This window comes from Pipistrellus kuhlii, unplaced genomic scaffold (genome assembly GCF_014108245.1).
Source record: "Pipistrellus kuhlii isolate mPipKuh1 unplaced genomic scaffold, mPipKuh1.p scaffold_m20_p_11, whole genome shotgun sequence".
NCBI lineage: Eukaryota > Metazoa > Chordata > Mammalia > Chiroptera > Vespertilionidae > Pipistrellus > Pipistrellus kuhlii.
In genome coordinates this window covers 44,952,629-44,973,265 of record NW_023425416.1, presented here as the reverse complement: position 1 = coordinate 44,973,265, position 20,637 = coordinate 44,952,629, and the positions used below count along the sequence as shown (strand labels likewise).

The 20,637-nt window shown below is 53.3% G+C and overlaps 1 protein-coding gene across 4 annotated transcripts in view; it reads right to left on the bottom strand.

Annotated features, from left to right (window-relative positions):
- XYLB (xylulokinase) overlaps nucleotides 1-11,988 on the bottom strand; it is a 34,128-nt gene extending 22,140 nt beyond the window's left edge. For 3 of the 4 annotated variants that reach the window (XM_036431883.2, XM_045579421.1, XM_045579423.1), the window contains exons 1-7: nucleotides 11,818-11,988; nucleotides 10,300-10,382; nucleotides 7,339-7,408; nucleotides 5,208-5,288; nucleotides 2,483-2,569; nucleotides 1,773-1,901; nucleotides 926-991 (exon numbers count right to left, since the gene is read on the bottom strand). In XM_036431883.2, the coding sequence (XP_036287776.1) occupies nucleotides 926-991; nucleotides 1,773-1,901; nucleotides 2,483-2,569; nucleotides 5,208-5,288; nucleotides 7,339-7,408; nucleotides 10,300-10,382; nucleotides 11,818-11,874 (573 nt within the window). In that variant the 5' untranslated portion in view covers nucleotides 11,875-11,988. Of the gene's footprint in view, nucleotides 1-925; nucleotides 992-1,772; nucleotides 1,902-2,482; nucleotides 2,570-5,207; nucleotides 5,289-7,338; nucleotides 7,409-10,299; nucleotides 10,383-11,144; nucleotides 11,287-11,817 lie in introns of those variants that run through there. The other variant, XM_045579422.1, reaches the window with a different exon arrangement.
- Nucleotides 11,989-20,637: the final 8,649 nt, after the last annotated feature.

The following is a 20,637-nucleotide window of genomic DNA, read 5'->3' as shown; positions in this document are numbered from 1 at the left end:
GGGCTCAGGTTGAAGGGCCACGGTTGGACGTCAGTCCAACTTTACCGACTTCCTAAGAAAACACCGACCCCACGCCAACCAAGAGCCTGGCAGCCCTGCTGCATCGAGCATTCGGGAGACCGAGTGGACAGAGCCTGAAGGGCACTGGAGGTCTTACTCGGGTGGTCCCAGGAAGACACGAGTCCCGGAGGCTCCCACCTGACCCTGCCCTCCACCCCTTCTGAGCAGGACTGCCCCTGGCTTCTCTTTCCCACGACTGCGTTTTTTCCCTCCTCTTTGGAAACAAGCAAATTGTTTCCAAATGAGAAAGAGCAGCAAAGTGAATATATCACTTTTAATGTCTGCTAATCAATGTGGGTTTTTTTCTTTTTTTTTTTTTTTCTCTCTCACTATATTTTATTGATTTTTTTTTTTTATAGAGAGGAAGGGAGAGGGATAGAGTTAGAAACATCGATGAGAAAGAAGCATCGATCAGCTGCCTCCTGCACACCCCTTACTGGGGATGTGCCCGCAACCAAGGTACATGCCCTTGACTGGAATCAAACCTGGGACCCTTCAGTCCCCAGGCCGACGCTCTATCCAGTGAGCCAAACCAGCTAAGGGCTAATGTGGGTTCCCCCCCCCCCTCACCAATGCACATGAGCTGTATCTCTGTGAAAGGTAAGTACCGTATTTTCCGGCGTATAAGACAACCCCCTAATTTTACGGTTAAAGCATAGGTTTAGGCCTATATTCGCTATATAAGGCTACCCCCCATTTCAAAGAAAAGACTTACTTTGCCATCAAGATCTGCAGGTAATTTTTCTGCAATTTTGGTCTTTTGCCCCTGATTTTCGGTTCAAAAGTCGTCTTATACGCCGGAAAATACGGTATTAGAAAAGGAGTTCAAGTGTGACTGTCAATCAAGTAGGAACGTTTAACCAACCTCTGTGAGTGCGTAGGCCTCAGGGTTCTGCTGGTAAATCTTGGCAATTTGGTTTCCGGTGAATCGCTGGAAAAAGATGGCAAATACTTAAAAACCCAGATCCTACGTGGAATGAGCAACTCCATGCTCTGGAGATCCGCCATCACGTGAAGACTTCACAGAGGCCTCAGGAGTGCGTGGCACCTGCTGACCACCTGCGCGGCGAAGCCTCGCCCGGGACTGGCACCCAGGAAGGCCTGCTCCGATCACGGGCCCCTGAGCGGCGGCCGCGGGAGTACCTTCCCCACCCACATCCTTCTGACTTCAGGCGGCCCCGGTGGGGTTGGCCCTGTCCCCAAAACCTGTACTCCAGCGAGAGTCGCATGACCCAACCTGGGGCTGAGCCAGGGACAGCCACCCATGATGGGGTGGGATCTTGGCTGAGGCCAGCAGGATACAGGCCCTCTTTTTATTTTTATCTTTTTCACTTTGGCAGGAACTGTATTGTCTTACATGCACAGAGTCCTTTCAGCTTCAAAACTACCCAAAACCTAAGTCGGAGAGGCTGGAAGCTAGGCGCATCGTCACCTGTGTGAGGAGCACAGCCATGTTCACAGCTGGGAGCACACAGGGAGGCCTGGCCTTGCTCCATGGGCCGCACAAGGGGGCAGGACAGCCTTGATGGGAACCAGGGGCCAGAGTGCCCAGTCCTGGCTCCTCTGTGACCCCACACAGCCTCATGGGATCCCCTCAGGGACCGGCCACCAGCTGTGTCCTCCCAGACACCCAGAGAAAAGGGACGGGAGCCAGCTACCAGACCTTCCTCCCAGCCCCAGCCCAGTCCCAGCCCCAGGGGAGCCCTGCCCACCTCGTAGGCGCGGGAGCCGGTGAGGTGGCTGAGAGCCTGGGCCCCGCCCACGGCGGCCTCCAGCCGGCGGCACTGGGCTGTGGTGCTGGAGTCCATCCACACCGGGCAGTCGCGGACGGAGAAACAGGCCTGCAGAGAAGGGGTCAGGGCTCAGGCTTGGGCTCTGCCTGCTGGTCCTGGGACCGCTGGTCATCCTGCCCTGGGGTGGGCGCCTCTTCCCTGGAGGTGACCTTGGGAGACCCAAGGGCAAGCCCGTCACGCCCACTCCTCAGCCTGGCCCGCTGGGATCTCTCTCTCCCGGAAAGCTCAAGGTTGAAGGTTCTGGGGAGGATGCCCGAGTGCCACAGGCAATGCTAGACAAGGACTCGTGCCATCCTGCCGGGGGCCCCGGAGCCTGGGAGGAGAGGAGACGCCGGAGCTAGCCTTCCGGCATCAGGAGGCCTCCTGCCCCAAGAGGAGAGTCCCAGGGGGCCATGAGCCAGGCAGGCTAGGCAGGAGGGGCCGTGTGATGAGGGCTGCGAGCACCTGACCCTTTGTCCAGACACCAGGTATGCCCACCGCAGCGGGGAGGGGGGCAGGGCAGACCTTACTCACAGGACCACCACCCAAGCCGCCTCCCTGCACCCCGACGATGCCCAAAGCCTCACACCTCAGGGCCTTCCTCTCCCCTCTAGAGACGTTTCTCTGACTCCCCCATCCTGGCCAGTTACCTGCAGCTGCTGGTGTAACGGGAGGCCTGGGGACAGGCCTGTCAGCACCTGGCGGGCCCCAGCTTTCCAGTATACACTGCCATGTTGCTGTCCAGGGAAAGCCAAGTGCACGCTCATTAGGCCACACAGTGATGTCACAGCCTTCAGGAGACACAGAGAGCACAGAGAGACCCCGGACCGCCCGCAAAGACCTGGGCTCCAGGCCAGCCCGTCCCCCTCAGCCACAGAGCTCATCCTCCTCAGGAGACTCACTCGGTTTTCCTGTCTACACAATGGAGCTCTGCCCGCCCACCTCACACCTTGCAGGAAGACTCCAAGAAGGAACCATCCGTCTGGATATTGGTGCTTTTGGCAAAACTGGATTGAAACAAGTTGCTCATAATATCACCTGAAATTCACTCATTCACTCATTCATTTCCAGGGGTGGGGGAGCCTGTTTTTCCTGCCAGGGACCATGTGGATATTTATAACCTCATTCTCAGGCCACACAAAATTATCAACTTAAAAATTAGCCTGCTCTGTTGGGCCGATCACTTCATTAACTCACCCCGAACGCCTTGGCAGAGGCCGACCAAATGATTTCTCGGGCCTTCTACGGCCAGACGTTTCCCCACCCCTGTTTACCCATCCATTCCTCCCACAAACACTGAGCAGCTGGATCATGCCCGGCATAGGACAGAAGAGTAGGGCAGTGTTGTCCCTATGCTGCAGGATGCCGAAGGTGAGTCAGGAGAAAAGACACACATGTATAATCAGGAAACCCTGGAGGTGCAGGCAGGGCTGTGGGAGCAGACAGGAGGGGCAGGTGGAAGGCCTGAAGCTGGGGCAGGAGGTGGGTGACGAGGCTGGGAGGGGAAGGTGGCAGCATCAGGGCCTCGATCGATGCCCAGGCCCAGAAAGTTGGGGTTTGTCCTGGAGGTGTGGGGACTCTGGATTAGCGGGTTGTGGCAGGGCTGACTGTAGGAACGGGCCCACGGGAACCTGGGAGAAGGTGGGCTGCGGGGAGGGAGGCTGGAGCCGAAGCCCGGAGGAAAACGATGGCATAGGCCTGGGCCACAGGAGAGTCGGAGAAGCGGTGGCAGATTCAAGAATCGTGTACAAAGCAATGTGGGAACCCCTGGATGTGGGGGTGGGAAGATGACACCGGAGGAAGGGAGCCTGGGAAAGCGGTACGGGGGCAGATGGGTGCTCAGTCTGGGTCGTGGTAAGTCTGAGGTGGTCACAGGGCGCCCCCCATGGGGATGAAGAGGATGCCATGGAGGGAGGGGGTATCTAGGCCTGGGATCGGGTGAGGGGCAGACAAGAGCACCCGGGGAATCTGTTTAGTTTAACAAGGACCAGAGCAATCCATTCCTGTCCGGTAACGGGGAAGAGGCATCTTTCGAAACCTTAGTGAGCATGCGCTAACAGGAAATAATCCAGCAGGGGGCGAAGTGACCTCAGACTAGTGACATCGCCTCCCTGTGCCTCGGCCTCCCCCTTTCCCCATGTCAATGGCAATGACAATAAAACTGGAAGTTAAAAACCGAAAGTTAAAGCCCGGCCAGCGTGGCTCAGTGCTTGAGCGTTGATCCATGAGCCAGGAGGTCACAGTTCGATTCCCAGTCAGGGCACATGCCCGGGTTGCGGGCTCCAGCCCCAGAGAGGGGGGTGCGTGAGGCAGCTGACCAATGGCTCTCTTTCATCATTGATGTTTCTCTCTCTCCCTTCTTCTCTAAAGCCAATAAAAATACATTAAAACAAACAAACAAAAAAAAACAAACAGTAGTTAAAGCTTAAGGACTTCACATACTTGGGCACTGTTAACATTTTACGCATTTAACGCACACACTGAGCCCGTGACAGATGAGGGTAGAGGGCTGGCTGGCATGACCCGGGTCACCGCCGAAAAAGGCAGAGCTGGGGATCGGACCAGGCAGCGTGCCAGAACCCCCGTGCTGACCACTCCGTGACCCCACCTCGTGGGAATGCTACGAGGACTCAGGGAACTTCTCTCCAAGGCTCAGCACTGCGGCCAGCACACCTTCGCTGGAAGCAGCAGCCGTAGCATCCCTACCACTCACACGGAGACCGTTGGTGGGGTCATTCCTGACTTTGGTTTTGCGACCAGGAAACAGAAAAGCCACGTTAGTGCCCCAGTCATCACCAATTCACGCAACCCCTCCATCCCCGCGTGCCTCCTCGCCCTGTCCTATTGAGAGGGCAGCACGAGGCGAGGAGGGGCTCCTGACTCCACTGTGGGGCAGGGCGGAGTTATCCTCCATTTTGTAACTGGACCCAGCCCAATCAGGGTTAGCCAAGGCAGTGACATCACCACCGACCGAAGTAAAACCCCTGGACTGGGCGAAATTCGCTCTCTCTTCCGCCATGTTGCCGGCGTGAGTGGGACAGAGCCCATGCTAGCATGGAAAAGGCTCTTTTGTTTATTGCATCGGACTCGGCTCCCTGGTGGTCCTTGGGGATCATGAAGTCTGGGCGTAACACTATTACATGCAATGAGCAATCGTAAGAACTGTCTCCGATCTTTCTGCGAGGAGCCAGGCCATCTACCCTCCAAGGCAAAGCAGCTGGAGGGGCTTCTACAACAACAAGGTGTGCTCAGGGGGTCTCAAGCGTGAGCGCCTTCCCTCTCGGGGAGCGGGCACCTCGCCCCCGGCTCCGCTGCCCAAGACAGCTGCCCTCGCGTGGTCCGTGCGTGCGTGCATGCGGGCTGCTGCACACAAACCTGGCCGGCCCCGGACAAGGCGAGGACGCGAGAGAAGTCGAAGCCCGAAGCCCTCATCTTCTCCAAGATGATGTCCAAAGCCTGAGGAGAAACACAGAACGCGCCATGACTGCGCTGATCCATGGAAACACACAGCCGCACAAGCCTCAGAGCTCACCAGGAAGGGCTTGCCCTCACAGCGGCAGTGACGAGGAAGGAACCGATACAATGAGTGAGAGAGAATCATCGATGTGAGAGAAACAGTGACCGGTAAGCGCCCCGACCAGGGATCAAACCTGTAACCTAGGGATGCGCCCGGACCTGGAATCAAACCCGCCACCTTTGGAGGCATAGCATGATGTTCCAACCGACTGAGCCACCTGGCTAGGGCTAGGCTGAAACTATTTTTGGGAAAAATGGAAGCACTAATGACTTATCCTTAAATTCTGCCTCTCCGACTTCTGACGTCCAAGCACTCAGGAAGAGAGGAAGCAAGATGGCTAAAATTTTATTTGTGTTTTCAACCCCATGATATTAATGACGTCACTTCACTGCAATGGAGAAGTGAAAAGCAAAGCAGAGGGCTCCCACAGTCCCCATGTCCAGGCCGGAGAGACAGCAGGCAGGGGGTGGCCATTTATCCCAACCCTTCACCATCCACCATCCAGATGGCATCTTCTCTCCAGCAAGACCCCCTGGGAGCACAGACGGCAGTGCCCAGCAGGGCTCGACACATCCCCTAAGACTGCATAGCAAGAATTAGAGAGTCTCCGAAACCAGTTTGGCTCAGTGGATAGAGCGTTGGTCTGCGGACTGAAAGGTCCCGGGTTCGATTCCGGTCAAGGGCATGTACATTGGTTGCGGGTACATCCCCAGTGGGGGGTGTGCAGGAGGCAACTGGTTGATGTTTCTCTCTCATTGACGTTTCTAGCTATCTATCCCTCTCCCATCCTCTCTGTGGAAAATCAATAAAATATTATTAAAAAAAAAAAAAAAGAATTAGAGAGTCAGCACAGGCAGGGATTTCCTCGTGGGCGGAGAAGCCACCTGGGCTTCCCCCTGACCCCGCCATCCCGCCCAGGGCAGGGAGGACTCCTTCCACAAGCCTGGCTGTGGCTGTCCACTCTAACGCCGCCTGCCAACCTCCTGCAGGGGGTGTGGTACCGCTGGGACAGGGGTGGGCAAAACTAGGACTTGTCCAATCCTAGAGGCTGCTCATAATGAGAAACCACCCTGGCCCCAACTCCAAGCCTGGCTCTCTACCCGCTGCTCACCCCCAAATCAAGGCCTTGACATCATCACTTGGGTCCTCGAGACACCAACTCTTGCCCGTCACTCCCAACCCCTCCACCACTGCCCCGCGGTCTGGCTCAGCCCTCTGCAGCACGTTCTGGCCAGCCTGCCTGGTGGAAATTCATCCGGGGCCCCAGTCTTCCAGGATGAGTCAGGGTCAGGCTGATACATAAGAAATCAGACTAGTTATCTCAACAGAAAGAATCTCCTACAGGAATTCGGTGAAACAGGTATTGGAGGACTGGAAAAGCTTTGGGCAGACACCTTCCGTTCTGCCTTTGGCTGGCCTCCCGTTTCGGGGCTTTGCGTCCCCTGTAGCGTATCAGGCAGCTCCCAGCCCTATCCCGCCTGTCTGTGTGGTCCACATCCTCGGTCCTGTGGCCCCATGGGTCACCTGGCTCTGGCAACAGGTACCTTCCCTTCTCCTTGGTCCTGAGTGGGCAGGCCTGCTGGAACCTGATGGGGCAGGTCGCCAGCCACCATTCTGGGAGTGGAGGGGTCTAGGGACTGAGGACTCAGAACCCAAGGCTGTGTGTGGATCTCAGCATGTAAGCGTGGTCTCAGGGCCTGAATATTTGGAAAGGTCTGCTCTGTGGTATTTGGAAGATGGAGACTGGCTGGACTTCCCAGCTGCTATGGCTCCCGCACCCAGAAGCCCGTGAGAGTCCTCTCAGCTCAGTGCTGACACAAGTGGAGGCTGAGCCTGGCCCTGGGAACCACATGGCCTCCAGTTCCCCAGGAGGACTTGGTCTCAACAGATGCCCTCCTGAGCTGCCACCTTTGGGCTTCCTAGCCAATCACCAGGTCTGCTGGTCAGGCAGGCTGGGGACGGGAGAGAACGAGGGATCCCTGTGCTTACCTGGACCCACATCAGGACTGGAGAAGTCACTGTCAGACCATCCTGGTGAACATGAACCCCACCCTGAGTCCTACAAGGAGAACAAGAAAGAATGAGGGACAGAACTGGGGCAGGGGCCCAGCAGCAGCAGATCCTGGATAACTCTCATGGAGGCAGACATGCCCCCTCCTCCAACCTTAAGAGGTTGAACAGGCACGAATGCTGAGATGGGAAGAGAAACCCATGAAAATTGCCCAGAGTGGCAATTCTCAGAAAGCACCAGCAAAAGCAAGCCTTGGAAGGCAGGCACTGGTGTGCTTGGTGCAATGACCAAGAAGGGACTGGGGGAGCACGGGGTTGGAGGAGAAGTCCCCCAAAATCCATGGCATTTGGAGAGGGGCAAGGTGCGGCTACAGAAAGTGCTGCATCTGTGAGAAAAGTTCTTGGCTATCAGACCGGGTTCTTGGATTACAATCTGTGGAAGATTACCTGGTACCCTCTCCCTCTCCTCCTCACCCCTGCAAGACCCTCATCCAAAATGATAAAAGAGTTAGAAATAAGATTTAAAATAACTATGTGCACTGGGTGCTTTTTGCCTCATCACAAACCACTACAAAACATAATGGCTTGAAACTACTTAGCTTACACTTCTGTTTGTCAGTCGCTGGGCTGAGTTCAGCTGGTTGGTTCTTCTGGTCTCACTCATGCCTCTGGGATCAGTTCACTGCAGCTAGAGGGCTCTGCTTCTGGAGGCTGAATTCTGCTTCTCTTAGCTGGGGATATGGGGGCAATGAGGCCACAGGTCCCTCAATCTCCAGCAAGTCTAGCCTGAGCTTGTTCATGCGGTGGTGGTATAGGATTCCAGGAATGAGAAGAGATGCACACAAAGCCTACCGAGGGTTGGGGTTAGGACTGGCACAATGTTACCGCCAACACGTTCTACTGGTTAAAATCAATAGATGGGAAAAGGACCCCATCCTATCTAATAAAAGAGTAATATGCAATCCTATTTCCAAAATTTTACCTTACATATGTAGGTAATTCACTACATCATTTTCCATTGCTAACAACCCAATATCCTTACATAGGAGATGGTAAACTTACCCAATGGAATATTATCCTATCTAATAAAAGAGTGATATGCAAATTGACCCTCACACCAAGACACAAGATGGCTGCCCCCATGTGGTCACAAGATGGCTGCCACAAGATGGCTGGCAGGGGAAGGCAGCTGTGGGCAGTTGAGGATGACCAGGATGGCAGAGGAGAACAGTTGGGGGAGACCAGGTCAGCAAGGGAGGGCAGTTTGGGGGGACCTAGGCATGTAGGGGAAGGTAGTTGGGGGGGACCCAAGCCTGCAAGGGAGGGAAGATGGGAGGGAAGACGCCTGTAGTGGAGGGCAATTGGGGGGACCAGGCCTGCAGGGGAGGGCAGTTGTGGGCTATCAGGACAGCAGGGAGGGCAGTTGGGGTGGGGGTGTGTCCAGGCCTGTAGGAGAGAGCAGTTGGGAGGGTCCGGGCCTCAGGGGAGGGCAGTTGTGGGGGATCAGGCCTGCAGTGGAGTGGTTAGGGGGTGATCAGGCTGGCAGGCAGAAGCGATTAGGGGCAATCAGGCAAAGGCAGGCAAGTGGTTGGGAGCCAGCAGTCCTGGATTGTGAGGGATGTCCAACTGCCGGTTAAGGCCCGCTCTCAGTAGGTCGGACATCCTTCAAGGGCTCCCAGGTTGGAGAGGGTGCAGGCTGGGCTAAGGGACACCCCTTCTCCCCACCCCACCCCACCCCCGCACAAATTTCATGCACGGGGCCTCTAGTGCATCTATAAAAAGAACAAAGCAGTTCCACATAATGACATGGAAAATACAGCCACGTGATTGTGAAATGAATAAAGCAAAGCACAGAATGCTACATGTGATATTTTTTGTGTGTGTAAGAAAGGAAGAAAATAAGTATTCTTATCTGCTAATATTTCCAAATGAAACTCTGGAAGGATACAAAAAAAACTAACTAAAGAAGTAGAGGAGGCCAGAGGGAAGAGATGAGATCATAGGGGGATTAAAACTTTTCAATGTAGGCCTTTTGTTTCTTTTGAAAGATATACCAAGTACATGTAATGCCTATTAACAAAATAGTTTTATTAAAACAACCACTTTGGAAGAGAACTGGCAATTGCTTAAAAAGTTAGACATATACCTACCATACAACTTAGCTGTTTCCGGGTATTTAATTACCAAGAGAAATGAAAGCTTATGTCAACACCAAGACTTGTATGTGAATTTCATAGCCTCCTTATTTATAATTGTAAAAAACTGGAAACAACCCAAATGCCTCTCATCTGGTGAATGGATAAACTAATTGTGATCCATTCATACAATGGATACTACTGAGCAATCAAAAGAACAAACTACAGCCCTCACCAGTTTGGCTCAGTGGATAGAGTGTGGGCCTGCTGACTCAAGGGTCCCAGGTTCGATTCCAGTCAAGGGTATGTACCTTGATTGCAGGCACATAACCAGTAGAGAGTGTGCAGGAGGCAGCTGATTGATGTTTCTAACTCTCTCTCCCTCTCCCTTCCTCTCTGTAAAAAATCAATAAAGTATATATTTTTAAAAAGAATAAACTACTGATAAACATGGATGAATTCCAAAATTATATTGAATAAAAATGTCAGATTAAAAAAAAAAAGAGTATATAATTATGACTCCCTTTATATAAAATTCTCAGACCCAGCACAGTACCTGAAGCAAAGTCTCAATTGGTACCTACTGCATGCATGCATGAATGCATGAGTGAATGGATGAATGAATGGAACTGCAAAGGAATGGAGGAGGGAACATTCTAGGCATAGAAAAAGGGTGCTGAAGACCACAACTCCTGCAGTTGGATACAGCCAGATAGTATGTTTACGGAGGTTAAAGGTTGAGTGAGGCCCCCCAAAAAAACAATACCCCCCCACACACAGAAAAATATGCACATGAGGTACATACCCAAACTCTGGGAGGTCTCTGTCAAAATGCACACTGTCCTCATAGAAGACATTCATTGCTGCATCCACAGCAACCACTTTCACCTGCAGAGCATTGGGAAAGATGGGGTAGAGAACCTTCCTCAGCTGCTACACGGGTTCAGGGACAAACTGCATCAGGTGACCCGAGTGGTTCAACCTGGAGACCTCCTGGAAGGCTGGGGTGCATTGTCATAACCATGGCAACCACTGGCGTAGCCATGAGCCTCATCTGGGGCCGGGCCCAAAGATTTAGCACGGAAAAAAAGAAGCTGAGACTGAGTGGAAACGCCCTTGTAACTCAAGGACTCTCAACAGCCCACCAAACACCCAAAGCCAAGACCCTCTCAGATGAACGTTCCGAGAGGAGCTGGTTCCTGGCCAGGAGGCCTGAGAAAGCCCTAGAGGCGAAGAGATGGCAGGCTAGGGTTTGGAGCTGCCTCTGGGGAACCATGTCTGCAGGGATCTGAGAGGCCAGGCAAGGCCCCTGCGCTGTTCCCATAGGGCCTAGGCAGGCGTCTTCAAACTACGGCCCGTGGGCCACATGCGGCCCGCAGAGGAGTCTGATCCGGCCCGCCAGGTTTTTTGGGCAGTGAGCGCAGCCGAGGTGTTACAGTAGGAATTAGTAGTTCATATAGTCCGGCCCTCCAGCTCTCTGAGGGACCGTGATCTGGCCCCCACTTTAAAAAGTTTGAGGACCCCTGGTAGGGCATGGCCGTGGTCCAGAGATGCACAGTGTCCCAAAGCAGCAGACCTCCAAACCCAGGGGGACAATTCCTTTCCCAGACAGATGGGGAAACCGAGGCCTTGCAATGCAACCGGCCTTACCCAAGGGGCCCACAAGACTTTCTGCTCACAGCTTGGTCTGCCTCCTTGGTCCTTCTGAGAAGAGAGGTTTAACTACAACGGTGCTGATCCCCCCAAGTAAAAAAAGGGGCGCCTTGGGCCAATTTTGACGACTGCCTGCCTGTCCGTGGGGTTCAACCTGGGGGCTGCATAGCCCGTCCTGTGTCACCGCGGCTGGGCATGCTGACCCGGCCAGGCTGGTGCCAACCAAGGGTGGAACAAAGTTCAGAGTACACTGTTCCATTTCACACACAAAAAAAAAAAAAAAAAAAATTCAAGCGGTCATCTGGTTCCAGGTCACGGGTTATGCCTGTGTGCCCCCATCTTACACTAGCTGAGCACCTCGGGGGGCCTGTCACTTGGTGGCCGCCAGGCGCGGGGCCCCGCCGCGTCCCCAGGGTCCCGGGCACACCCCCAGCGCGCGCCCCAGGGTCCCGCCGCGGGGGAGGAGGGCGCGGTTTCCGGGAGGGCGGGGGACAGGCCAGATCGCTGTCGTCTTGTGATCGAGGTTTGGGGGGTTGGAGGGGGGGGGCTTAGGCAAGGTCCCAAGAAGTCCGAGAGGGAGGCACGCGCACGGCTTGGCCTGGGTGTCCCCGCCGCACCGGGGTCCCCTCCTAGGCGCCGGGCAGGCGGCGGCGGCGGCCGGAGGCAGTACCTGCTGCGTGCTGAAGTCCCAGCCCAGGCAGCAGAGGCGCGCGGCGGGCTCGGCCATGGCTGCGGAGGCTCCGGCGCCCGCCCCTCCGTCCGTCCGTCCTTCCTTCCTTCCCGCGGCGTGGCTGCCGCCGCGCTCCCACGCCCAGGGCCGCAGGGGCCGCCCCTCGCCCCGCCCCGCCCGCCCGCCCGCCGGACTCCCGGACCCAGGCCCCCGCCGGCTGTGCTCTGGCTCCGCCTGCCGGGCGCCGGGGGCACGGACGCGCGCGGGCCAGGGCTGGGGCGCTGGGACTTTGAACCTGGGCTGCACACGGGACAGGCGCGCTCTGCGCAACGCAACTTGCCCGCACCAACTCCCCACCCTGTCCCTCTCCTCCCGATCCAACTTCAAGCCAGCTTGCCCCTGCCGGTCTCTGGTGGCGCTCGGCCTGGAGGCCTTGGGTACTGGAACAGATGCCCTCTCATGGGTGTGGCTCAGGGGGCGCAGGGAATTGTGCCCTGGGCTGCAGCAGAGGAGCTCCAGCAGGCTCTGTCCTGGCCCAGCCAATCGGAGTGTTTCCCCATGTGCCACAGTCCACCTCTGTATCCCAAACCAGAACTGCTGATGCGCCAGGGCGCGGAGAAGGGGGAGAGAGAACTGAGATTAGACGCACACCCTTTCCTCCTGGAGCTGGGGACGCTTTCCCCTCCCCTCATCCCACCTGGCCTCGTCCTTCTGTCCCTGGGTCCGCCTTCTCCCCGAAGCCCTGCCAACACCCTCCTAGGTGAGGTGCGCCTCTCGGGAGCTTCCCAGCCCCCAGAGGCAATGCTCTGGTCGCCCTGCTCTCTCTTGCCCAGATCCTCCTCTTGGCCCCAAGTCCCAAGATCACAGCACAGCTGGGCCCAGAGCCAGGGAGTTTGCCTCCAGGATCCACATTTAACTACTAAATGAGACAGTGTGCTGGGCAGCCTTGTTGAGAAGGCCCGTGGCAATACACACTTGTCTCACGACGGCTCTTTCTCAAGCTCCTATCTCAGTAAGGTGACCAGATGTCCCGCTTTTGGCAGGACAGTCCCCATTTTTTAACAATTTGTCCCGCAGCGTTTTAAAAAAGTCCCGATTCCCCCCGCCTCCTCCCAAAGGAGGGCAGCTCTGTTCTCTGAATTAAGAAACATGGGTGAAGAAGCAGACTGGGGGGAAGAGGTGAGTTTAGTCAGGACATGGAGGTTTGTGGAGCCTGTGATGGCTGAGTAGAGGCAGTGAACAAGCCCTTGGCTATGTGGCTGAAGATACTGGTTTGGAAATGAGCAGCAGGTCCCAATGGGAGTGGCCTAGATTGCCTAGGAAGGATGCCAAAGTGGGACAGCTGGAGACCCCCAGAGGGACCTGCAGAGGCGAGTCAAGACACAAGAAGAGACCATGTGTGAGGGGCCTGATGGGAGTCCCTGGAAAAACAAACCTTCCTGGAGATGACACTCAACAGGGTCAAGCATCGGCTTGTGGACTGAAAGGTCCCAGGTTTGATTCCGGTCAAGGGCATGTACGTTGGTTGCAGGCACATCCCCTGTAGGGGGTGTGAAAGAGGCAGCTGATCCATGTTTCTCTCTCATCAATGTTTCTAACTCTCTATCCCTCTCTCTTCTTCTCTGTAAAAAAAATCAATAAAATATATTAAGTAAATAAATAAATATGAGAAAAGTTAGAAGTATATTGGTAGCTTTAATTCCTATCCCTTACACTTCTAAGACAAAGATAAAAATCACTACCGCAAAAATAATCAGAAATTAGGAAATGAAGTAGGCAAATCAATTATAATTTAGGCTAATTTATTATACATATCTGTCTGACATTTTATAAAAGATTTCATCTTGGAATATGCTAGAAATGAGTAAATCTTCTTTCCATTCTATCTTTGCTGTTATGTGTTGAAAATATAGAGGTTTGAACTATAGCCCCAGAGCCAACATCATAGTTGTTTCTCCACGTTGGAGGGTGAGTCCTGTCCAGTTAAATACATAACTCATGCAACCGAGGTTAAGATTTTTTAAAGCTGAGTTTGTTTTCAACCTGAAGAAAAGTTTGATGGACTTTGATGTTTAAGCAAAACAGATTCCAAAGAATTCTGCGGGTGTTGGGGGGGGGGGGGGGGGAGTGGTTATTTTTACCAAGTGTGAGTACTTCTGCCCTGATGGTGTTTGTACTCACCTCAGAAGCTAATTTGATTTTAGGAAAATGAAATATGGTGGTGGATATCTTCCATTTTTCTGTTTTTATTTATTGTTATGACTTATATTGATCTCAAAGACAGGGAGGGAGGGAGGAGAGATACAGAGAGAGAAACATAGATGTGAGAGAAACATTGAGCAGGCAGTTGCCTCTGAGTGGAGATTGGAGATCAAACCTACATCTTAGGCATGTGGCCTGTTCAGGAATTGAACCCACTACCTTCTGGTATATGATATGGTGCTCCACTCAACTGAGCCACACCAGCCAGGGTCATTTTTCTGGTTTTATAGCACTCCTCTCTCGGCGCCTGTCTTCCCCCCAGTACATGAGCATTTGAGGCAGATAATTAAATCCAATAGCCCTGTATACACAAAAGAAAGTTCTGGAAAGTTATTAACAACTATCTGTGGAAGGGATTTAGAAATTGGTGGTTAGAAGGTGACTTCTTCGTTTTAATCAAATCTGTATTGATGAACTTTTAACTTTTGTACTAAAAGAAAAAGAAAACCAGCCAACCAAGCAGTAATAATGGGGGGATCTCAAGGTGCTTAGGACTTTTAAACCGGCCTCTTAAGTAATCAGGGGTCAAAGAGGAAATCAAAATACAAGACACTATATAGGAAGCACAGGGTGAAAACATCCTTTCCACCATCTTTGGGGTGTACTCAGAGGTAAGTGCACATTCTTAAATGTTTTTCTTAGAGACTGAAAAGAAATTCTTTTTAATTTACTCTAAAGAGAGAGAGGAAGGGAGAGAGAAAGAAGCACCCATTTGTTGTTCCACTTCTTTTCGTATTCCTTGATTGCATCTTGTACGTTCCCTGACCAGAGATCGAACCCATAACATTGGTGTACGGGGATGACATTCAAAGCAACTGAGCTACCTGGCCAGAGCCTATAGGATACTTTATCGACAAGTGAAACTTCATACAATTTTGACATTTCACTTTCAGTATTACACCAACAAACCAGTGTGATTTGAATGATGTGTGAGATCAATAAAAGGAAGGTTCTAGGCTAGTGCTATATAGTAGAAATAGAACGTGGACCACAAATGCAAGTCATGTGGGTAGTTTTAAATTTTCTGTCAGTCCCATTTCTTAACGCTTAAATTATCATTCTTACATACTAGAGGCCCGGTGCACGAAATCTGTACATGGGTAGGGTTCCTAGGCTTGGCCAGCACTCAGGGCTGATCAGGTTCCCCACCTCCCTGCCTTCCTGCCTCCCCGCCTTCCTGCCTCCTCCTCACCTTGTTCCCTCAGTGTCCTGCCATGCCTCCAGTTGCCCACCATGTTCTGTGCTGCCCCCTGGTGGTCATGAACATCATGGCAAGTGATTGAACTCCTAGTCTCCCAAACTCCCAAAGGGACACTTTGCATCTTAGCCTTTTATATATATATATATATATATATATATATATATATATATATATATAATAAAAAATACTGATATTTCCTGTTTTGTTTTTGTACTATTGCTAAAATCCAGTGTTTACTCTACTCATAGCATATCACAATTCCAACTCTTGACCTTTCAAGCCCCCAGTGGCTGTATCTGACTAGGGGCTTTTATATGGGACAGCGTGGGAGGGAGAGAAAGGGAGGGAGGGAGGGAGGGAAAGTTCAATGTGATAGTGCAGATGGGAGTTCTCATTGTTCCTTCACCTACCAGCCCTGTCTTGACAGGTGCACCTGGTGGGACCAAAATGTGTCCTCGGCTTGCACTGGAGTGGGAAGCACACTCACACTAGCAGAGGCCTGGGCTAGAGGACGTGGCAAGGTGGAGGTGCAGTCTTGCCCTGGCCCACCCTGGCCCTCACAGACACGGCCCACCCCACACCCCATCCAGGGAGCTCCTTGCCGTCCCCAAGGAGCATCTAAAGACAGTAAGGGCTCTTGATGAGCCTTTCCAGCCCACCATCCATTGGGCCAGGGTCTCCAGGTTCTCCAAAGCCAATGGGGCTGAGCCATCTCAAGTCTAACACGATACCTTTATTAGAATTAATCACACCTTAGCTCCCCGCAGAGGAGCTATTTTTTGGATCTCCAGGGCTAACCTCAGAGTAGGGCTGACCCTGCCCTCGAAGCTGAACTTGGCCCAGAATTTGCAGCTTGAAATTCCCGGCCCCATCCTCAGCCGGTCAACTTCATTCACGATCGTCCGAGGGCCTGGCCCTCTTCCTGGTTGCTTGTGGATGCTTCTTTGCTACTCACAGGTGAGCTGAATAAGTCTGGTTCCGGTTTTATCATGGCATTGAGAAGGGTGTTCCTTATCACTTCCTCGTTCACTTCACTATGTAATTTGCTATCATACAACAAGATGTCTTTGCTCAGCTTCTTGTTATAGCTCCTAGAGCTGAAAGAAAGCGCCCCCTCCCCATGCCCAGCGTTGTCTTCCAGGGAGGTGGGGCTCTCCCACTACTGCAGGCCGTGAGCCTGCAATGGACCTTCACCTCTAGCCTCTGGCATCGGGCCGCTTCCATCTCCTGACGCTAGCCAGACCCTTCCATCTCCTGCACCTTTGGGGGTCCTACCCACCATCTTCTCCCCAGTGCCAAGCTTGATGTGGTTTACGCCTCCCACAAACCCTGTGAGAGAGGAAGGCTGGGCTGCCTGTGTTTACTCGGTCTGAGCCTCAGTTTCCTCATCTGTAAAATGGGGGATAGTGATGGGACCTATTGTACATGAAGTGCTGGTTAGGATAAAGTGTGAAAAGGTGTGTAGAGGATAGGACCCGAAACGTAATACATGATCCATGCCTGTTAACTCTTGTCATTACTATGTTATCATTGCATGTTGCAAACGAAGAAACTCAAGGTACATGAAGAATCTCAGAGGTATTAGGTGCGCATCTAGGAAGGGGTAGCAGAGACAGCAATTCAGGCCTTCCGGCTCCAAAGCCTGTGTTCTTAACTACTGTGCTGTGGCTTTGCTGCATTACACTCCCCTTGTTTACAATGGGGCAAACTCCTATTCATCCTGCAAAGCCCAACTCATGTGTCACTTCCTCGTTGAGCCCACCCCAACTAACCCAACTCCCCAGAGAAATACTCCTCTCTCTGGGGGCTCCTGTAGTCTGACACCCCTCTGTCAGAGCCCATTAGTAATAACTGTGTGCATATCTGTCTCCCCCTGAACTATAGCTTGCTCTGACCACTGACAGCCCAACCCTGGTGGTGCCAATGAGAGTCTGAGGAGAATGGTGGGGAGGAAGGCAGGAGAAGGAGAGAGGCGGCGACCCCTGTAGTAGGAGCAGAGGGCCTTCACTGTTGCTCAGGTCCCCTAGGGCTCAGGAAGAGAGGGACGCACTCTGTTGGCCCAAATCCCGGAAACGGTGGTTCTGCCAAGCACAGGTCTTCTCCTGCGGGCACTGAGGAGAGCAGTGTGCCCACGGAAGGGGACCGGGTAGAGCCTAGTTCTTAAACAGGGTCCTGAGCTGCTGAGGCCAAGAGAGCTGATGTCGGCCAGTGACCTTTGCCCAGGCAGGCTTCCAGGAGGTAGAGAGAGGGGAGCGCCTGGCCCAGGCTGGACAGGAGGGCAGAGGCTGGGCCGGGGAGAGTTGGGCGGCAGCGGCAGGGCAGCTGGAAGAAGGCTATGGACACGATGGCTCTTCCCTCATAGGCCCTTTGGGCAAAGGGGCAGGCATGGACAGCACCTGACGTACTTTCAGGGCTTGAGAAGCAGGCCCTGTGCTGAGAAGAGCCCTCACACACCTACCGTTTGTATATGGAGAAGTGCTCCAGGATATCGACATGGGGCAGATTCTGTGTCTCCGGAAGCATGTAGAAGAGGGACAGGGACAAGATGGTTGAGACGTAGCCGATATAGTTGCTAACGAAGGGGGGACTCCAGGTGATAAGAATCAGGGACATCATGTTTCCACAGGCCCAGGCCAGAGTCACCAGCCCCAGACCCGTTGCCCTGGAAGGAAAGATCAGAGCTTGTCTACTGGGCCTTGGAGGCCCAAAGGTTGGAAGCAGCAGCTCCCCGAAACCCCTTCCCGGAACCCCCTGCCCCACCCCGCAGTCTCCACCCTGTCCTCACACACAGTGCAACCAACCTCGGGGATCTTAGCTCTCAGCTGACCAAAGAAGGCAGTGGTTTCTCTGGGCCTACTTACTGGAGTAAGGAGGGGTGAAGCCAGCCCCACGCAGCACCCAGCAGGTGTGCAGAGCGAGTGTGGGCAGGAGGGCGCCAGGCCATCAGCAAGCTCCCCGAGAACTGAAGGGCCTGACACTCAGAGGGGCCCAGATGGTCAGTGCAAGGCAGACACCGGGGCAGACCGCCTGGGGCTGGCGCTGGTTCTGCCATGGCTCTGTCTGACCTGGGGCCAGTGCCTTTCCCTCTCAGATTCTGTTGTCTCAGGCTAAGGATGGTGTTTGGGAGCAGTCTTGGTGAGGGCCACATGGAATCGACGTAAGCTTCTCAACACACTGTCTGCTGCGGGGTGCATGCCCGAGCTGAGCCGCTGCTGTCCATCTTGTGGTTGTCCTGCCTTCTCAACCCCAGGGCCTGCTCCCACCCGCCTCCTACCTGAGGACGGTAGGCAGAATCTCGGCGCTGTAGGCGAAGAACATGCTGATGGAGGTGGTCAGGCTGAGTTGTCCCACCAGGATCAACAGCAACAACGTGGTTTTCAAGTCTGTAGCCAGACAATGTAACCACCTGAGTTTGGGGCCATTTTCCCCTCAGGCCAGCTTAGGGGAGGCCTGCCCATCAGCTTTCCCTGAATCCCTCTCAGAAGGCATCTCAACAGTCCATCCCCACGCCCTGGCCAGCAGACTCAGGCATTTGGTCAGAGGAGGGATGGTGTGCCCAGGCCCAGCCAGCAGGGGGAGAGTTGTCAGTAGGACAGGAGGTCCCTCGAGGGCCACCATCTACTTGGCTGGACTTGGCCCCTCACATCTGTGCCTCCAGGCGGTCTCCTGTCTTCCCCATCCTTCCCCAGAGGCACCCCATCCATAGGTGCATCTTTGGAGGGAGAAAGAAACCAGGAAATGCCATGCCTCAGGCAGGTGAAGACAATAGGAGCTGAGGGCTCATAGCCCCTCCTCCTGCTGTCAGCCTCTGCTGGATCCTGGTCCTGCTGGCCCCACTCCCCACTCTGAACCCAGCTTTTCTTGGCCCTGGGATGAGAGCAGACATGGCTAGTGGAAATTCTAGTCCTACTTTCTCTCACTCACTGGAGAGTTTTAAACATTTCTGCTTGACTCATTATAGATTCACTTAAAAACAAACAAGAAACAAACAAAGGAACAAAACAATGCCCTAACCGGTTTGGCTCAGTGGATAGAGCCTCAGTCTGCACACTCCAGGGTCCCAGGTTCAATTGCGATCAAGGGCACATCCTCAGGATGGAGGCAGCTCATTGATGTTTCTCGCTCATCAATGTTTCTAATTATCTCTCCCTTTCCCTTCCTCTCAGTAAAAAAGCAATAAAATATATATTTTTTAAAACTAAAAAAAAGACAAACACCAAACACCAAGCAATAGAAATTGAAAAATGAATTTTTCTCACCATTTGGTTTTAGCAGCTGCACACTACCAACATCTCTGAGGAGAAAGGTCCCACCCAGCCAAGTGGCTCCCAATCCCAATCCCCAGAGAAAGAGAGGGAGCCCCCTTGAGGCAGACCCTGGACACAGTCCAGGCCCTAGTCCTGGCCCCAGCAGCTGAGTGGTCCATGTGGGCAGCAGTGCTGATTGGGTGAGAACAGACATCTTCATGTGCACATCCTCAGCCCTGGGAGGGGACCTGGGGTGCGGAGGGGGGTACTCCTTCACCCTAGGGCTCTTTGACATTTTGAAAATATTGCCAGCTCCCCAAGTCCCCAGCTTTCCTTCTTTTGTTCTGAGCCCCTGGGACACCGGGTGCTGTGCCCCTGGGTTGCGGGTTCTGCTTTCCTGTAAAGTCTACAGTTAACTGGCATTTTCCAATCAGAGGCTAAGATGAGAGCAGACTTTGGGTAGCAGTGGAAAGATTATTTTGCTGCATCGGTACACATTTTCCCCCACTGTTTGTTTGTTAATCCATACCTGAGGATATTTTATCATTGATTCTTAGAGAGAGTGGAAGGTGAGACACACAGTGAAAGAAATACCGATGTGAGAGAGACACATCGATTGGTTGCCTCCCATACATGCTCTCGCTGGGGCATGGGATCGAGCCTGCAACAAAGGTATGTGAGCACTTAACCAGAACTGAACCCATGATCCTTCTTCATCCTGAGGGCTGGCACTCTGTCCACTGAGGAAAACTGGCCAGAGCTGTTCATATATTCTTTACATATTCTTTTAACATTTTTTAAAAATAGATTTTGAGAGAGACAGCGAGAGAGAGAGAAACATTAATGTGAGAAAAAAACATCCATCAGCTGCCTCCTGCACACCCCCTATGGGGGATCGAGCACACAACCCAGGCATGTTGACTGACCAGGAATTGAACCAGCAACCTTTCCGTGCACTGAGGCACCTGTGCACACCCAGGGCTGATTCTGTTCACATTTAACTACCCGATCTAATGTGGATTGGAATCAGATGGAAGAAGGCTGTCCATACTCCTGCCCACCCCGGGATGATTCCTACAGACGGCTTCCTCGCTCCCAGGCCTCTGGGAG